Source organism: Oncorhynchus kisutch, unplaced genomic scaffold (assembly GCF_002021735.2).
Source record: "Oncorhynchus kisutch isolate 150728-3 unplaced genomic scaffold, Okis_V2 scaffold1015, whole genome shotgun sequence".
In the NCBI taxonomy this organism is placed as follows: Eukaryota; Metazoa; Chordata; class Actinopteri; order Salmoniformes; family Salmonidae; genus Oncorhynchus; species Oncorhynchus kisutch.
Genome location: NW_022262960.1, coordinates 60,591 through 77,589, shown reverse-complemented (window position 1 = coordinate 77,589; position 16,999 = coordinate 60,591). Strand labels below are relative to the sequence as shown.

The following is a 16,999-nucleotide window of genomic DNA, read 5'->3' as shown; positions in this document are numbered from 1 at the left end:
TAAACAGTTTTACATCTTCCCAGAGTCATTTATAAACAGTTTTACATCTTCCCAGAGTCATTTATAAACAGTACATCTTCCCAGAGTCATTTATAAACAGTACATCTTCCCAGAGTCATTTATAAACAGTTTTACATCTTCCCAGAGTCATTTATAAACAGTTTTACATCTTCCCAGAGTCATTTATAAACAGTTTTACATCTTCCCAGAGTCATTTAAACAGTACATCTTCCCAGAGTCATTTATAAACAGTACATCTTCCCAGAGTCATTTATAAACAGTTTTACATCTTCCCAGAGTCATTTATAAACAGTTTTACATCTTCCCAGAGTCATTTAAACAGTACATCTTCCCAGAGTCATTTATAAACAGTACATCTTCCCAGAGTCATTTATAAACAGTTTTACATCTTCCCAGAGTCATTTATAAACAGTTTTACATCTTCCCAGAGTCATTTATAAACAGTACATCTTCCCAGAGTCATTTATAAACAGTACATCTTCCCAGAGTCATTTATAAACAGATTTACATCTTCCCAGCATGATAAACAAAAAGGTTAAATCATGATGTGTCTCTAGTAGAACACAGTGAGCAGGTTGAAATGGATTTGACTCAAAACCTGTCTCTTCTGTCAGGTCCATCCATTTTAGTACAGGTTGGCATCTCTATGAGAAGTGAATCCATATGATCATTGATAACACCACCGATGGCAGTAAAAGGGCTTCATGGGTGACAGCAAGTAGCCTGAGTGAAAACTGAAGAGCAGCAAGTAGCCTGAGTGAAAACTGAAGAGCAGCAAGTAGCCTGAGTGAAAACTGAAGAGCAGCAGAGGGTGTTGTTGGAGTGAAAACTGAAGAGCAGCAGAGGGTGTTGTTGGAGTGAAAACTGAAGAGCAGCAGAGGGTGTTGTTGGAGTGAAAACTGAAGAGCAGCAGAGGGTGTTGTTGGAGTGAAAACTGAAGAGCAGCAGAGGGTGTTGTTGGAGTGAAAACTGAAGAGCAGCAGAGGGTGTTGTTGGAGTGAAAACTGAAGAGCAGCAGAGGGTGTTGTTGGAGTGAAAACTGAGGAGCAGCAGAGGGTGTTGTTGGAGTGAAAACTGAGGAGCAGCAGAGGGTGTTGTTGGAGTGAAAACTGAAGAGCAGCAGAGGGTGTTGTTGGAGTGAAAACTGAAGAGCAGCAGAGGGTGTTGTTGGAGTGAAAACTGAAGAGCAGCAGAGGGTGTTGTTGGAGTGAAAACTGAGGAGCAGCAGAGGGTGTTGTTGGAGTGAAAAGTGAAGAGCAGCAAGTAGCCTGAGTGAAAACTGAAGAGCAGCAGAGGGTGTTGTTGGAGTGAAAACTGAAGAGCAGCAGAGGGTGTTGTTGGAGTGAAAACTGAGGAGCAGCAGAGGGTGTTGTTGGAGTGAAAACTGAAGAGCAGCAGAGGGTGTTGTTGGAGTGAAAACTGAAGAGCAGCAGAGGGTGTTGTTGGAGTGAAAACTGAAGAGCAGCAGAGGGTGTTGTTGGAGTGAAAACTGAAGAGCAGCAGAGGGTGTTGTTGGAGTGAAAACTGAAGAGCAGCAGAGGGTGTTGTTGGAGTGAAAACTGAGGAGCAGCAGAGGGTGTTGTTGGAGTGAAAACTGAGGAGCAGCAGAGGGTGTTGTTGGAGTGAAAACTGAGGAGCAGCAGAGGGTGTTGTTGGAGTGAAAACTGAGGAGCAGCAGAGGGTGTTGTTGGAGTGAAAACTGAAGAGCAGCAGAGGGTGTTGTTGGAGTGAAAACTGAGGAGCAGCAGAGGGTGTTGTTTGAATGGAACATAACGAGCTTTCAGACGCTTCCTGACGTTCTGAGTGAAGTACCTCCAATCAAAACAGTGTGCATCTGGTAACCATGACGATGACCCCCCCAGCACCTACCTGACCCCTGAGTTAAGCCAACCACAGTGCTCTGTGAAAAGGACACCACATGCCTTCAGTCACTGAATACATTGTTCCACAGGGACATATTTTGTTTATGATTAGTATAAATATGTTAAAGAAAACTGTTGATATGTAAAACAAGGCATTTTATTCTGTGGTTCAGCTTGGGTACATCTGAGTCAGACCGTGTCGTTCAACATCGTTCCAATCATCTCTCTTTTATTACAAAATGAGCTCTGAACAACAAGTAGAAACATCATGATTTAGAGGTGTTGGTCCACATTCCTTAAAGCCTGGCGTCTCATTCAGAGCTCTGCTGTACTGCGAGTCCTGATCTTTGAACTTTGACACCAAGCAGCCAATCTACTCCTTATATAGTGGACTACTTTGGGCCAAGGCCGTCTCAAGCTGTTCTGCCTTCAACAGGAGGTCATCAGTAGACTGAGTCCTAGATCTGTTTAGTCAACTACACATGACATGATGCCAATAGGAGTTGGCTTTACAGCACAAAACAGATCTGGGACTCAGGCTAGGTGAATCAGATAAAATACACATTTTACACTCTAAAGCGATCAAGTCTCTACAGGTGACACAATGCACACGATATATAATAGGTAGGCTTTCCTCTAGAGGATCACTGGGTAATGATTATGTCACAGAACCATAGGTGCTGTTCTGGTCGGGGGTTTCACCATTACAGTACATGTAGCATCCTCAGTATGGGATGGAAGCACCACACGCTGACAAGCAGCATCCTATGAAGTGCACTACTTTTGACCAGGGCCCATAGAGTGCCATTTGGATCATAAGCACAGGCTTATGGGGTGTATGAGGGAGAGCGAGTGTGTGGGGAGAGAGATCGATACGTCCAGCCCCTCTACCAGTCCCTACAGTACACCCAACCCCTCTACCAGTCCCCACAGTACGGCCAACCCCTCTACCAGTCCCTACTGTACGCCCAGTCCCTCTACCAGTCCCTACAGTACGCCGAACCCCTCTACCAGTCCCTACAGTACGCCCAGCCCCTCTACCAGTCCCTACAATACGTCCAGCCCCTCTACCAGTCCCTACAGTACGTCCAACCCCTCTACCAGTCCCTACAGTACGTCCAGCCCCTCTACCAGTCCCTACAGTACGCCCAACCCCTCTACCAGTCCCCACAATACGTCCAGTCCCTCTACCAGTCCCCACAGTACGTCCAGCCCCTCTACCAGTCCCCACAGTACGCCCAGCCCCTCTACCAGTCCCCACAGTACGCCCAACCCCTCTACCAGTTCCCACAGTACGTCCAGCCCCTCTACCAGTCCCCACAGTACATCCAGCCCCTCTACCAGTCCCTACAGTACGCCCAGCCCCTCTACCAGTCCCTACAGTATGCCCAGTCCCTCTACCAGTCCCTACAGTACGTCCAGTCCCTCTACCAGTCCCTACAGTACGTCCAGTCCCTCTACCAGTCCCTACAGTACGTCCAGTCCCTCTACCAGTCCCTACAGTACGTCCAGTCCCTCTACCAGTCCCGACAGTACGTCCAGTCCCTCTACCAGTCCCTACAGTATGCCCAGTCCCTCTACCAGTCCCTACAGTACGTCCAGTCCCTCTACCAGTCCCTACAGTACGTCCAGTCCCTCTACCAGTCCCTACAGTACGTCCAGTCCCTCTACCAGTCCCTACAGTACGTCCAGTCCCTCTACCAGTCCCGACAGTACGTCCAGTCCCTCTACCAGTCCCTACAGTATGACCAGTCCCTCTACCAGTCCCCACAGTATTTAAAGAGTAACTTTCAAGACAAAAAAACTGGATGTTTTAGGCTTAGTTATAGTGAAACACATCAACCCTGGTCTTCATTTTGACAGTTTGTTGCAAAAGTGATATATTCAGGCCTTTTAGTATTAAATCTAGCTCCTTGTCCCTAGTGGTTCAACTCTACCATTGACATGGTGATGTAGAGGTGCCCCTATGTCATCAAAGGGAGGGGTTCAGTATGAAATCCACTCCCTTCTAGACGCAGGTTGTGGAGTGGGCCAATATATTTAGCATGATGCTTCCTTGAATACTGAGGAATACTGACGTTACATAACATACAAAAGGCAGTGAAGGCACATACCCGCACATGACCAAATTCAACGTTTTAGCTTACCGTTTCATACACATCAATCTGGTACACCAAGAAAAAAATACAAATGATACGTATATACAGTTGAAGTCGGAAGTTTACATACAATTAGGTTGGAGCCATTAAAAGTCATTTTTCAACCACTCCACAAATGTCTTGTTAACAAACTATAGTTTTGGCAAGTCGGTTAGGACATCTACTTTGTGCATGGCACAAGTCATTTTTCCAACAATTGTTTACAGACAGATTATTTCACTTATAATTCACTGTATTACAATTCCAGTGGGTCAGAAGTTTACATACACTAAGTTGACTGTGCCTTTAAACAGCTTGGAACATTCCAGAAAATGATGTCATGGCTTTAGAAGCTTCTGATAGGCTAATTGGTGTACCTGTGGATGTATTTCAAGGCCTACCTTCAAACTCAGTGCCTCTTTGCTTGACATCATGGGGAAATCATGATGTCTGAGCCAAGACCTCAGAAAAAAAAATTGTAGACCTCCACAAGTCTGGTTCATCCTTGGGAGCAATTTCCAAACGCCTGAAGGTACCACATTCATCTGTACAAACAATAGTACGCAAGTATAAACACCATGGGACAATGTAGTCATCATACCGCTCAGGAAGGAGACATGTTCTGTCTCCTAGAGATGAACGTACTTTAGTGCGAAAAGTGCAAATCAACCCCAGAACAACAGCAAAGGACCTTGTGAAGATGCTGGAGGAAAAGTATCTATATCCACAGTAAAACGAGTCCACGACATAACCTGAAAGGTCGCTCAGCAAGGAAGAAGCCACTGCTCCAAAACCTACATAAAAAATGCCAGATTACGGTTTGCAACTTCACATGGGGACAAAGATTGTACTTTTTGGAGAAATGTCCTCTGGTCTGATGAAACAACAATAGAACTGTTTGCACATAATGAGCATCGTTATGTTTGGAGGAAAAAGGGGGAGGCTTGCAAGCTGAAGAACATCACCGCAACCATGAAGCACGGGGGAGGCAGCATCATGTTGTGGGGGTGTCAGCATCATGTTGTGGGGGTGCTTTGCTGCGGGACGGACTGTTGCACTTCACAAAATAGATAGCATCATGAGGAAGGAAAGTTATGTGGATATATTGAAGCAACATCTCCAGACATCAGTTAGGAAGTTAAACCTTGGTCGCAAATGGGTCTTCCAAATGGACAATGACCCCAAGCATACTTCCAAAGTTGTGGGGAAATGGCTTAAGGACAACAAAGTCAAGGTATTGGAGTGGCCATCACAAAGCCCTTACCTCAATCCTATAGAACATTTGTGGGCAGAACTGAAAAAGCGTATGCGAGCAAGGAGGCCTACAAACCTGACTCAGTTACACCAGCTCTGTCAGGGGGAATGGGCCAATATGCACCCAACTTATTTAAGGCTACCCGAAACGTTTGACCAAAGTTAAACAATTTAAAGGCAATGCTACCAAATACTAATTGAGTGTATGTAAACTTCTGACCCACTGGGAATGTGATGAAAGAAATAAAAGCTGAAATAAATCACTCTACTATTATTCTGACATTTCACATTCTTAAAATAAAGTGGGGATCCTAACTGACCAAAAACAGGGAATTTTTACTAGGATTAAATGTCAAGAATTGTGAAAAACTGAGTTATAATGTATTTGGCTAAGGTGTGTGTAAACTTCTGACTTCAACTGTATTCGTAGCTACATCCATCGTAACAAGAAATAGATGACAGTGGTCATGTTAACTTGACTGATTGGTGGAGCAGTCTGCTACAGTTGGCTCATAGTTCAATGGTTGTGAGTTCTAATCCCAACTGGGGAAGATAGATTTTTTCTTCAAATCCTTTATTTCATATACTCATCCCGTGACCACACACACACTTCTAATTCTGAAAAGTGAAAGCATACCTGTGAGAGGGGTCGCCCTGGTAGTAGTTGTAGGTTTTCATACAGTACCCAAGACCAGTCTGTGTTAATTTGAACATTGGAAAAAAGAGATACTGCATAAATACCCCCCCCCCCCCCCCCCCCCCCCAATAAGGGATTCGAACTTACACTGCAAGTGGCAATAGATGTCAGGAAGTCAGCACATAACAACTGTGAGTTAACTTTCCAGAGACGTATTTGCTCGCGATGCACATCATTTTATTATCAGAGCGTGTCAGTGGACTCCTGGTAAGTATACTTCAGTGAGAGAGTGTTGGGATCAGGTACAACTACATTTACCCGCCCCCAAAATGAATATTTATGAGCAAGTCCTCCCCAGTGAGAGAGTGTTGGGATCAGGTACAACTACATTTACCCGCCCCCGAAAAGAATATTTATGAGCAAGTCCCCCCCAGTGAGAGAGTGTTGGAATCAGGTACAACTACATTTACCCGCCCCCAAAATGAATATTTATGAGCAAGTCCCCCCCCCAGTGAGAGAGTGTTGGGATCAGGTACAACTACATTAACCCACCCCTAAAATTAATATTTATGAGCAAGTCCCCCCCAGTGAGAGAGTGTTGGGATCAGGTACAACTACATTTACCCACCCCCAAAATGAATATTTATGAGCAAGCCCCCCCCCCCCCCCCCCCAGTGAGAGAGTGTTGGGATCAGGTACAACTACATTTACCCGCCCCCAAAATGAATATTTATGAGCAAGTCCTCCCCAGTGAGAGAGTGTTGGGATCAGGTACAACTACATTTACCCGCCCCCAAAAAGAATATTTATGAGCAAGTCCCCCCCAGTGAGAGAGTGTTGGGATCAGGTACAACTACATTTACCCACCCCCAAAATGAATATTTTTGAGCAAGTCCCCCCCAGTGAGAGAGTGTTGGGATCAGGTACAACTACATTTACCCGCCCCCAAAATGAATATTTATGAGCAAGTCCCCCCCCCCAGTGAGAGAGTGTTGGGATCAGGTACAACTACATTAACCCACCCCCAAAATGAATATTTATGAGCAAGTCCCCCCCCAGTGAGAGAGTGTTGGGATCAGGTACAACTACATTTACCCACCCCCAAAATGAATATTTATGAGCAAGTCCTCCCCAGTGAGAGAGTGTTGGGATCAGGTACAACTACATTTACCCGCCCCCAAAAAGAATATTTATGAGCAAGTCCCCCCCAGTGAGAGAGTGTTGGGATCAGGTACAACTACATTTACCCACCCCCAAAATGAATATTTTTGAGCAAGTCCCCCCCAGTGAGAGAGTGTTGGGATCAGGTACAACTACATTTACCCGCCCCCAAAATGAATATTTATGAGCAAGTCCCCCCCAGTGAGAGAGTGTTGGGATCAGGTACAACTACATTAACCCACCCCCAAAATGAATATTTATGAGCAAGTCCCCCCCCCCCAGTGAGAGAGTGTTGGGATCAGGTACAACTACATTTACCCACCCCCAAAAAGAATATTTATGAGCAAGTCCCCCCCAGTGAGAGAGTGTTGGGATCAGGTACAACTACATTTACCCACCCCCAAAATGAATATTTTTGAGCAAGTCCCCCCCAGTGAGAGAGTGTTGGGATCAGGTACAACTACATTTACCCGCCCCCAAAATGAATATTTATGAGCAAGTCCCCCCCCAGTGAGAGAGTGTTGGGATCAGGTACAACTACATTTACCCGCCCCCAAAATGAATATTTATGAGCAAGTCCCCCCCAGTGAGAGAGTGATTTACCCGCCCCCAAAATGAATATTTATGAGCAAGTCCCCCCCAGTGAGATTGTTGGGATCAGGTACAACTACATTTACCCGCCCCCAAAATGAATATTTATGAGCAAGTCCCCCCCAGTGAGAGAGTGTTGGGATCAGGTACAACTACATTTACCCGCCCCCAAAATGAATATTTATGAGCAAGTCCCCCCCAGTGAGAGAGTGTTGGAATCAGGTACAACTACATTTACCCGCCCCCAAAATGAATATTTATGAGCAAGTCCCCCCCAGTGAGAGAGTGTTGGGATCAGGTACAACTACATTAACCCACCCCCAAAATGAATATTTATGAGCAAGTCCCCCCCCAGTGAGAGAGTGTTGGGATCAGGTACAACTACATTTACCCGCCCCCAAAATGAATATTTATGAGCAAGTCCCCCCCAGTGAGAGAGTGATTTACCCGCCCCCAAAATGAATATTTATGAGCAAGTCCCCCCCAGTGAGAGAGTGTTGGGATCAGGTATAACTACATTTACCCGCCCCCAAAATGAATATTTATGAGCAAGTCCCCCCCAGTGAGAGAGTGTTGGGATCAGGTACAACTACATTAACCCACCCCCAAAATGAATATTTATGAGCAAGTCCCCCCCCAGTGAGAGAGTGTTGGGATCAGGTACAACTACATTTACCCACCCCCAAAATGAATATTTATGAGCAAGTCCTCCCCAGTGAGAGAGTGTTGGGATCAGGTACAACTACATTTACCCGCCCCCAAAAAGAATATTTATGAGCAAGTCCCCCCCAGTGAGAGAGTGTTGGGATCAGGTACAACTACATTAACCCACCCCCAAAATGAATATTTATGAGCAAGTCCCCCCCCAGTGAGAGAGTGTTGGGATCAGGTACAACTACATTTACCCACCCCCAAAATGAATATTTATGAGCAAGTCCTCCCCAGTGAGAGAGTGTTGGGATCAGGTACAACTACATTTACCCGCCCCCAAAAAGAATATTTATGAGCAAGTCCCCCCCAGTGAGAGAGTGTTGGGATCAGGTACAACTACATTTACCCACCCCCAAAATGAATATTTTTGAGCAAGTCCCCCCCAGTGAGAGAGTGTTGGGATCAGGTACAACTACATTTACCCGCCCCCAAAATGAATATTTATGAGCAAGTCCCCCCCAGTGAGAGAGTGTTGGGATCAGGTACAACTACATTAACCCACCCCCAAAATGAATATTTATGAGCAAGTCCCCCCCCCCCAGTGAGAGAGTGTTGGGATCAGGTACAACTACATTTACCCGCCCCCAAAAAGAATATTTATGAGCAAGTCCCCCCCAGTGAGAGAGTGTTGGAATCAGGTACAACTACATTTACCCGCCCCCAAAATGAATATTTATGAGCAAGTCCCCCCCAGTGAGAGAGTGTTGGGATCAGGTACAACTACATTAACCCACCCCCAAAATGAATATTTATGAGCAAGTCCCCCCCCCCCCCCAGTGAGAGAGTGTTGGGATCAGGTACAACTACATTTACCCACCCCCAAAATGAATATTTATGAGCAAGTCCTCCCCAGTGAGAGAGTGTTGGGATCAGGTACAACTACATTTACCCGCCCCCAAAATGAATATTTATGAGCAAGTCCACCCCCAGTGAGAGTGTTGGGATCAGGTACAACTACATTTACCCGCCCCCAAAATCAATATTTATGAGCAAGTCCCCCCCAGTGAGAGCGTGATTTACCCACCCCCAAAATGAATATTTATGAGCAAGTGTCCCCCAGTGAGAGAGTGTTGGGATCAGGTACAACTACATTTACCCGCCCCCAAAATCAATATTTATGAGCAAGTCCCCCCATCCACAACTTCTCACCTGAATGCATTTTTGTCTTTACAATGTCAAGGGGTTGGACAAAGGCTGAAATTGGGGTTGAGACATATCCTTTAAAAAGGCAAACATAACTCTACCTAAGAGAGCAGCGTTTTACTATAACCAGGTTTCTAAACTCTGATACACAAGTGTTTCATTACGTTGAAATGAGAGGCGCCTGCCTGGTCCCAGACGTCCTGGCAAAATGGCACAAACAGATCTGAGACCAGGCTAGTGAGGAAGTACATTACACATGATTAGTGACATGTAGCTAAGTGATATATACAGTATTCATCATATTTAACAGGACAATCCTCCTTTCAGAGGTCGAAGGCACTAAAACAGGTCCACAGCGTCCATCTTGTTTCAGTTTTTTCAGTGGAAAATTCCTAGAACGAGCAAATCCCAGAAGCCAATACTGGAGAGTGTAGCCTACTAGTACCACAGGAAGACCAAAACATCAGAACAAAACAACAAGGACAGACTGGGGAACGGTCCATCTAGTCTACTAGTATCCTGTTCTTTCCTTTGTCCCAGAATTCCTTCAACCGGACTTCGAAGCCAATCCCTGGTGGAGCGAAGTCAGAGGTGGGAGGGCAGAGGTTAGAGGTCGTAGGTTAGATCCTACTCCAGTTGGACCAGAAGGTCTCCCTCTCCAACCGTCTCTCCTGCTTTACAGTGGACACTCTTCACCTGGGAGGGAAGAACATAGAGGTCTGTTGTCATAGAAACTAGCCGTCTGACTGTGGTGATGTGTAGAGGAAAGTAATTCAGTGTGTGGTAATGCAGTAGTGTGTGGTAATGTAGAAGTGTGTGTGTGCTAATGCAGTAGTGTGTGTGTGGTAATGCAGTAGTGTGTGCTAATGCAGTAGTGTGTGTGTGTGTGTGTGTGTGTGTGTAATGCAGTAGTGTGTGGTAATGCAGTATCGTGTGCGTGTGGTAATGCAGGAGTGTTTGGCAATGCAGCGGTGTGTGGTAATGCAGTAGAGTGTGGTAATGTAGTAGAGTGTGTGTTATGGTAGTAGAGTGTATGGTAATGTAGTAGAGTGTGTGTGGTAATATAGTAATGTGTAGTGTGTGTGCGGTAATGTGTGTGTAGCAATGTAGAAGTGTGTGTGTGTATTAATGGAGTTGTGTGTGTGGTAATGCAGTAGTGTATAGGTAATGTGTGGTAGTGTAGGTTAGTGTAATGGGGGTGTGGTAATGTGTTGTAGTGTAGGTTAGTGTAATGGGGGTGTGGTAATGTGTTGTAGTGTAGGTTAGTGTAATGGGGGGGTGGTAATGTGTTGTAGTGTAGGTTAGTGTAATGGGGGGGTGTGCTAATGTGTTGTAGTGTAGGTTAGTGTAATGGGGGGGTGTGGTAATGTGTTGTAGTGTAGGTTAGTGTTATGGGGGGTGGTAATGTGTTGTAGTGTAGGTTAGTGTAATGGGGGGGTGGTAATGTGTTGTAGTGTAGGTTAGTGTAATGGGGGGGTGGTAATGTGTTCTAGTGTAGGTTAGTGTAATGGGGGGGGTGGTAATGTAGTGTAGGTTAGTGTAATGGGGGGGTGTCCATTGGCCTTACCTTGGCAGCTTTAGCAGCAATCAAGCTGTTCTGCATCTTCATGGCCTCGATCACACAGATCTCCTGGCCTTCAGCCACCTGGGGAACAATAACAATACATCATTACTACATACAATGATGTAGCGTCTATAGCATGACTCACGACAAACAGACAGACAGATGCATTGACTCACTCCACACAGACAGACAGACAGATGCATTGACTCACTCCACACAGACAGACAGACAGACAGACAGACATATGCATTAACTGGCGCCAGACGCCACATGCAATATTGATAAACCAGCATTCCATCTCCATCATTGAGTGCTGATTTACAAGGTTAAATCATTGATGGATGAGGTGGCGAAACTAATATCCAGCAGCAACATGTATGTGTTTAACATGTAACATGTCCCACATCATCTCCAGGCTTGACAGACAAAGTCACCACATATCCAGGCATGATGCTACTGCTCTGTTCAGGATGCTCTACGTACCAGGCATGACGCTACCGCTCTGTTCAGGATGCTCTACGTACCAGGCATGACGCTTCCGCTCTGTTCAGGATGCTCTACGTACCAGGCATGATGCTACCGTTCTGTTCAGGATGCTCTACGTACCAGGCATGACGCTACCGCTCTGTTCAGGATGCTCTACGTACCAGGCATGACGCTACCGCTCTGTTCAGGATGCTCTGTTCAGGATGCTCTACGTACCAGGCATGACGCTACCGCTCTGTTCAGGATGCTCTGTTCAGGATGCTCTGTTCAGGATGCTCTGCGTACCAGGCATGACGCTACAGCTCTGTTCAGGATGCTCTGTTCAGGATGCTCTACATACCAGGCATGACGCTACCGCTCTGTTCAGGATGCTCTACGTACCAGGCATGACGCTACCGCTCTGTTCAGGATGCTCTACGTACCAGGCATGACGCTACCGCTCTATTCAGGATGCTCTGTTCAGGATGCTCTACGTACCAGGCATGACGCTACCGCTCTGTTCAGGATGCTCTGTTCAGGATGCTCTACGTACCAGGCATGACGCTACTGCTCTGTTCAGGATGCTCTGTTCAGGATGCTCTACATACCAGGCATGACGCTACCTCTCTGTTCAGGATGCTCTGTTCAGGATGCTCTACATACCAGGCATGACGCTACCACTCTGTTCAGGATGCTCTACGTACCAGGCATGACGCTACCGCTCTGTTCAGGATGCTCTACGTACCAGGCATGACGCTACCGCTCTGTTCAGGATGCTCTACGTACCAGGCATGACGCTACCGCTCTGTTCAGGATGCTCTACGTACCAGGCATGACGCTACCGCTCTGTTCAGGATGCTCTACGTACCAGGCATGACGCTACTGCTCTGTTCAGGATGCTCTACGTACCAGGCATGACGCTACTGCTCTGTTCAGGATGCTCTACGTACCAGGCATGACGCTACTGCTCTGTTCAGGATGCTCTACGTACCAGGCATGACGCTACTGCTCTGTTCAGGATGCTCTACGTACCAGGCATGACGCTACTGCTCTGTTCAGGATGCTCTACGTACCAGGCATGACGCTACCGCTCTGTTCAGGATGCTCTACGTACCAGGCATGACGCTACCGCTCTGTTCAGGATGCTCTGTTCAGGATGCTCTACGTACCAGGCATGACGCTACTGCTCTGTTCAGGATGCTCTGTTCAGGATGCTCTACATACCAGGCATGACGCTACCGCTCTGTTCAGGATGCTCTACGTACCAGGCATGACGCTACCGCTCTGTTCAGGATGCTCTACGTACCAGGCATGACGCTACCCGCTCTGTTCAGGATGCTCTACGTACCAGGCATGACGCTACTGCTCTGTTCAGGATGCTCTGTTCAGGATGCTCTACATACCAGGCATGACGCTACCTCTCTGTTCAGGATGCTCTGTTCAGGATGCTCTACATACCAGGCATGACGCTACCACTCTGTTCAGGATGCTCTACGTACCAGGCATGACGCTACCGCTCTGTTCAGGATGCTCTACGTACCAGGCATGACGCTACCGGCTCTGTTCAGGATGCTCTACGTAACAGGCATGATGCTACCGCTCTGTTCAGGATGCTCTACGTACCAGGCATGACGCTACCGCTCTGTTCAGGATGCTCTACGTACCAGGCATGACGCTACTGCTCTGTTCAGGATGCTCTACGTACCAGGAATGACGCTACTGCTCTGTTCAGGATGCTCTACGTACCAGGCATGACGCTACTGCTCTGTTCAGGATGCTCTACGTACCAGGCATGACGCTACTGCTCTGTTCAGGATGCTCTACGTACCAGGCATGACGCTACTGCTCTGTTCAGGATGCTCTACGTACCAGGCATGACGCTACTGCTCTGTTCAGGATGCTCTACGTACCAGGCATGACGCTACTGCTCTGTTCAGGATGCTCCACGTACCAGGCATGACGCTACTGCTCTGTTCAGGATGCTCTACGTACCAGGCATGACGCTACCGCTCTGTTCAGGATGCTCTACGTACCAGGCATGACGCTACCGCTCTGTTCAGGATGCTCTGTTCAGGATGCTCTACGTACCAGGCATGACGCTACTGCTCTGTTCAGGATGCTCTGTTCAGGATGCTCTACATACCAGGCATGACGCTACCGCTCTGTTCAGGATGCTCTACGTACCAGGCATGACGCTACCGCTCTGTTCAGGATGCTCTACGTACCAGGCATGACGCTACCGCTCTGTTCAGGATGCTCTGTTCAGGATGCTCTACGTACCAGGCATGACGCTACTGCTCTGTTCAGGATGCTCTGTTCAGGATGCTCTACATACCAGGCATGACGCTACCTCTCTGTTCAGGATGCTCTGTTCAGGATGCTCTACATACCAGGCATGACGCTACCACTCTGTTCAGGATGCTCTACGTACCAGGCATGACGCTACCGCTCTGTTCAGGATGCTCTACGTACCAGGCATGACGCTACCGCTCTGTTCAGGATGCTCTACGTACCAGGCATGACGCTACCGCTCTGTTCAGGATGCTCTACGTAACAGGCATGATGCTACCGCTCTGTTCAGGATGCTCTACGTACCAGGCATGACGCTACCGCTCTGTTCAGGATGCTCTACGTACCAGGCATGACGCTACTGCTCTGTTCAGGATGCTCTACGTACCAGGAATGACGCTACTGCTCTGTTCAGGATGCTCTACGTACCAGGCATGACGCTACTGCTCTGTTCAGGATGCTCTACGTACCAGGCATGACGCTACTGCTCTGTTCAGGATGCTCTACGTACCAGGCATGACGCTACTGCTCTGTTCAGGATGCTCTACGTACCAGGCATGACGCTACTGCTCTGTTCAGGATGCTCTACGTACCAGGCATGACGCTACCGCTCTGTTCAGGATGCTCTACGTACCAGGCATGACGCTACCGCTCTGTTCAGGATGCTCTGTTCAGGATGCTCTACGTACCAGGCATGACGCTACTGTTCTGTTCAGGATGCTCTGTTCAGGATGCTCTACGTACCAGGCATGACGCTACCGCTCTGTTCAGGATGCTCTACGTACCAGGCATGACGCTACCGCTCTGTTCAGGATGCTCTACGTACCAGGCATGATGCTACCGCTCTGTTCAGGATGCTCTACGTACCAGGCATGACGCTACCGCTCTGTTCAGGATGCTCTCTCCAGGATGCTCTACGTACCAGGCATGACGCTTCCGCTCTGTTCAGGATGCTCTACGTACCAGGCATGACGCTACTGCTCTGTTCAGGATTCTCTGTTCAGGATGCTCTGTTCAGGATGCTCTGTTCAGGCATGATGCTACTGCTCTGTTCAGGATGCTCTAGGTACCAGTGTCTCGGATCTATGTGGATTCTATGTAACATGTACGTTCTTACCACGTCTCCAGGTTTGACAGACACGGCGACCACGGAGCCAGGCATGGGAGAACGCAGGATGCTGCTGGTGTCTTCTGGAACCTTCTCAGGCATGTGAGCGCTCAGCGTGGATACCAGCTGACTGAGAACACGCACCTTAAACTGAACACACATGAGACAGAGGTCGGGGGTCAATTCACAGTTATCAATTCATTACATATACAAGTCCACAAAGTAGGCCCATGTTGTAACACTAATGAAAGAAAAATAAAGATGAACAACACTCCACATTCATTATTCTGAAACTCCTATTGTGTTGATGCTGTTCTCCTTGGGTCCACCGGGTGGCAGCACCCAACATCATTCGTGTCGGTCTATATCCCTGTCCTTGGCTTAGTGAATCAATACTACTGCATTACTGCCAGTGGGTTCATTCATCAGGCTATTTCATGCCAATCCTTTAATTAGCTCATTAGGCTAATTTATGTCTTACACATAGCTAGCACTGAGTGGCTGGTTTCTCCCTCGTTAAGAGTTGAAACTTCACGAAGCAGCAGGCCTAATAAATATAGCAGCCAACGGTCGCTTGGCGCCGGGCAACGAGGTGAGACCGGAGAGTGAGATGAGGGGGGAGGGAGAGGTGAGACCGGAGAGTGAGATGAGGAGGGAGGGAGAGGTGAGACCGGAGAGTGAGATGAGGAGGGAGGGAGAGGTGAGACCGGAGAGTGAGATGAGGGGGGAGGGAGAGGTGAGACCGGAGAGTGAGATGAGGAGGGAGGGAGAGGTGAGACCGGAGAGTGAGATGAGGAGGGAGGGAGAGGTGAGACCGGAGAGTGAGATGAGGAGGGAGGGAGAGGTGAGACCGGAGAGTGAGATGAGGAGGGAGGGAGAGGTGAGACCGGAGAGTGAGATGAGGAGGGAGGGAGAGGTGAGACCGGAGAGTGAGATGAGGGGGGAGGGAGAGGTGAGACCGGAGAGTGAGATGAGGAGGGAGGGAGAGGTGAGACCGGAGAGTGAGATGAGGAGGGAGGGAGAGGTGAGACCGGAGAGTGAGATGAGGAGGGAGGGAGAGGTGAGACCGGAGAGTGAGATGAGGAGGGAGGGAGAGGTGAGACCGGAGAGTGAGATGAGGGGGGAGGGAGAGGTGAGACCGGAGAGTGAGATGAGGAGGGAGGGGAGAGGTGAGACCGGAGAGTGAGATGAGGGGGGAGGGAGAGGTGAGACCGGAGAGTGAGATGAGGGGGGAGGGAGAGGTGAGACCAGAGAGTGAGATGAGGGGGGAGGGAGAGGTGAGACCGGAGAGTGAGATGAGGAGGGAGGGAGAGGTGAGACCGGAGAGTGAGATGAGGAGGGAGGGAGAGGTGAGACCGGAGAGTGAGATGAGGAGGGAGGGAGAGGTGAGACCGGAGAGTGAGATGAGGAGGGAGGGAGAGGTGAGACCGGAGAGTGAGATGAGGAGGGAGGGAGAGGTGAGACCGGAGAGTGAGATGAGGAGGGAGGGAGAGGTGAGACCGGAGAGTGAGATGAGGGGGGAGGGAGAGGTGAGACCGGAGAGTGAGATGAGGGGGGAGGGAGAGGTGAGACCGGAGAGTGAGATGAGGGGGGAGGGAGAGGTGAGACCGGAGAGTGAGATGAGGAGGGAGGGAGAGGTGAGACCGGAGAGTGAGATGAGGGGGGAGGGAGAGGTGAGACCGGAGAGTGAGATGAGGGGGGAGGGAGAGGTGAGACCGGAGAGTGAGATGAGGGGGGAGGGAGAGGTGAGACCGGAGAGTGAGATGAGGGAGGGAGAGGTGAGACCGGAGAGTGAGATGAGGAGGGAGGGAGAGGTGAGACCGGAGAGTGAGATGAGGGGGGAGGGAGAGGTGAGACCGGAGAGTGAGATGAGGGAGGGAGAGGTGAGACCGGAGAGTGAGATGAGGAGGGAGGGAGAGGTGAGACCGGAGAGTGAGATGAGGAGGGAGGGAGAGGTGAGACCGGAGAGTGAGATGAGGAGGGAGGGAGAGGTGAGACCGGAGAGTGAGATGAGGAGGGAGGGAGAGGTGAGACCGGAGAGTGAGATGAGGGGGA

General features: G+C 48.6%; 2 protein-coding genes across 2 annotated transcripts in view; one reads left to right on the top strand and one right to left on the bottom strand.

Moving 5' to 3' along the window:
* The first annotated feature begins 2,027 nt into the window (after positions 1-2,027).
* Positions 2,028-4,034, top strand: LOC116364166 (putative protein TPRXL). Its single transcript, XM_031817403.1, has one exon. The coding sequence runs from the start codon at positions 2,713-2,715 to the stop codon at positions 3,661-3,663; it is 951 nt and encodes a 316-aa protein (XP_031673263.1). The 5' UTR covers positions 2,028-2,712; the 3' UTR covers positions 3,664-4,034.
* Positions 4,035-9,617: 5,583 nt separating this feature from the next.
* The window catches only part of LOC116364163 (propionyl-CoA carboxylase alpha chain, mitochondrial-like), a 61,711-nt gene continuing 54,329 nt past the window's right edge, over positions 9,618-16,999 (bottom strand). Inside the window, 3 exon segments of the mRNA XM_031817401.1 lie at positions 9,618-10,214; positions 11,086-11,163; positions 14,954-15,094. Coding sequence (XP_031673261.1) covers positions 10,146-10,214; positions 11,086-11,163; positions 14,954-15,094 — 288 coding nt within the window. The 3' untranslated portion in view covers positions 9,618-10,145.

Coding starts and splice junctions, on each gene's coding strand:
- LOC116364166 (XM_031817403.1), top strand. CDS start 2,713: ATGGGGTGTATGAGGGAGAGCGAGTGTGTGGGGAGAGAGATCGATACG.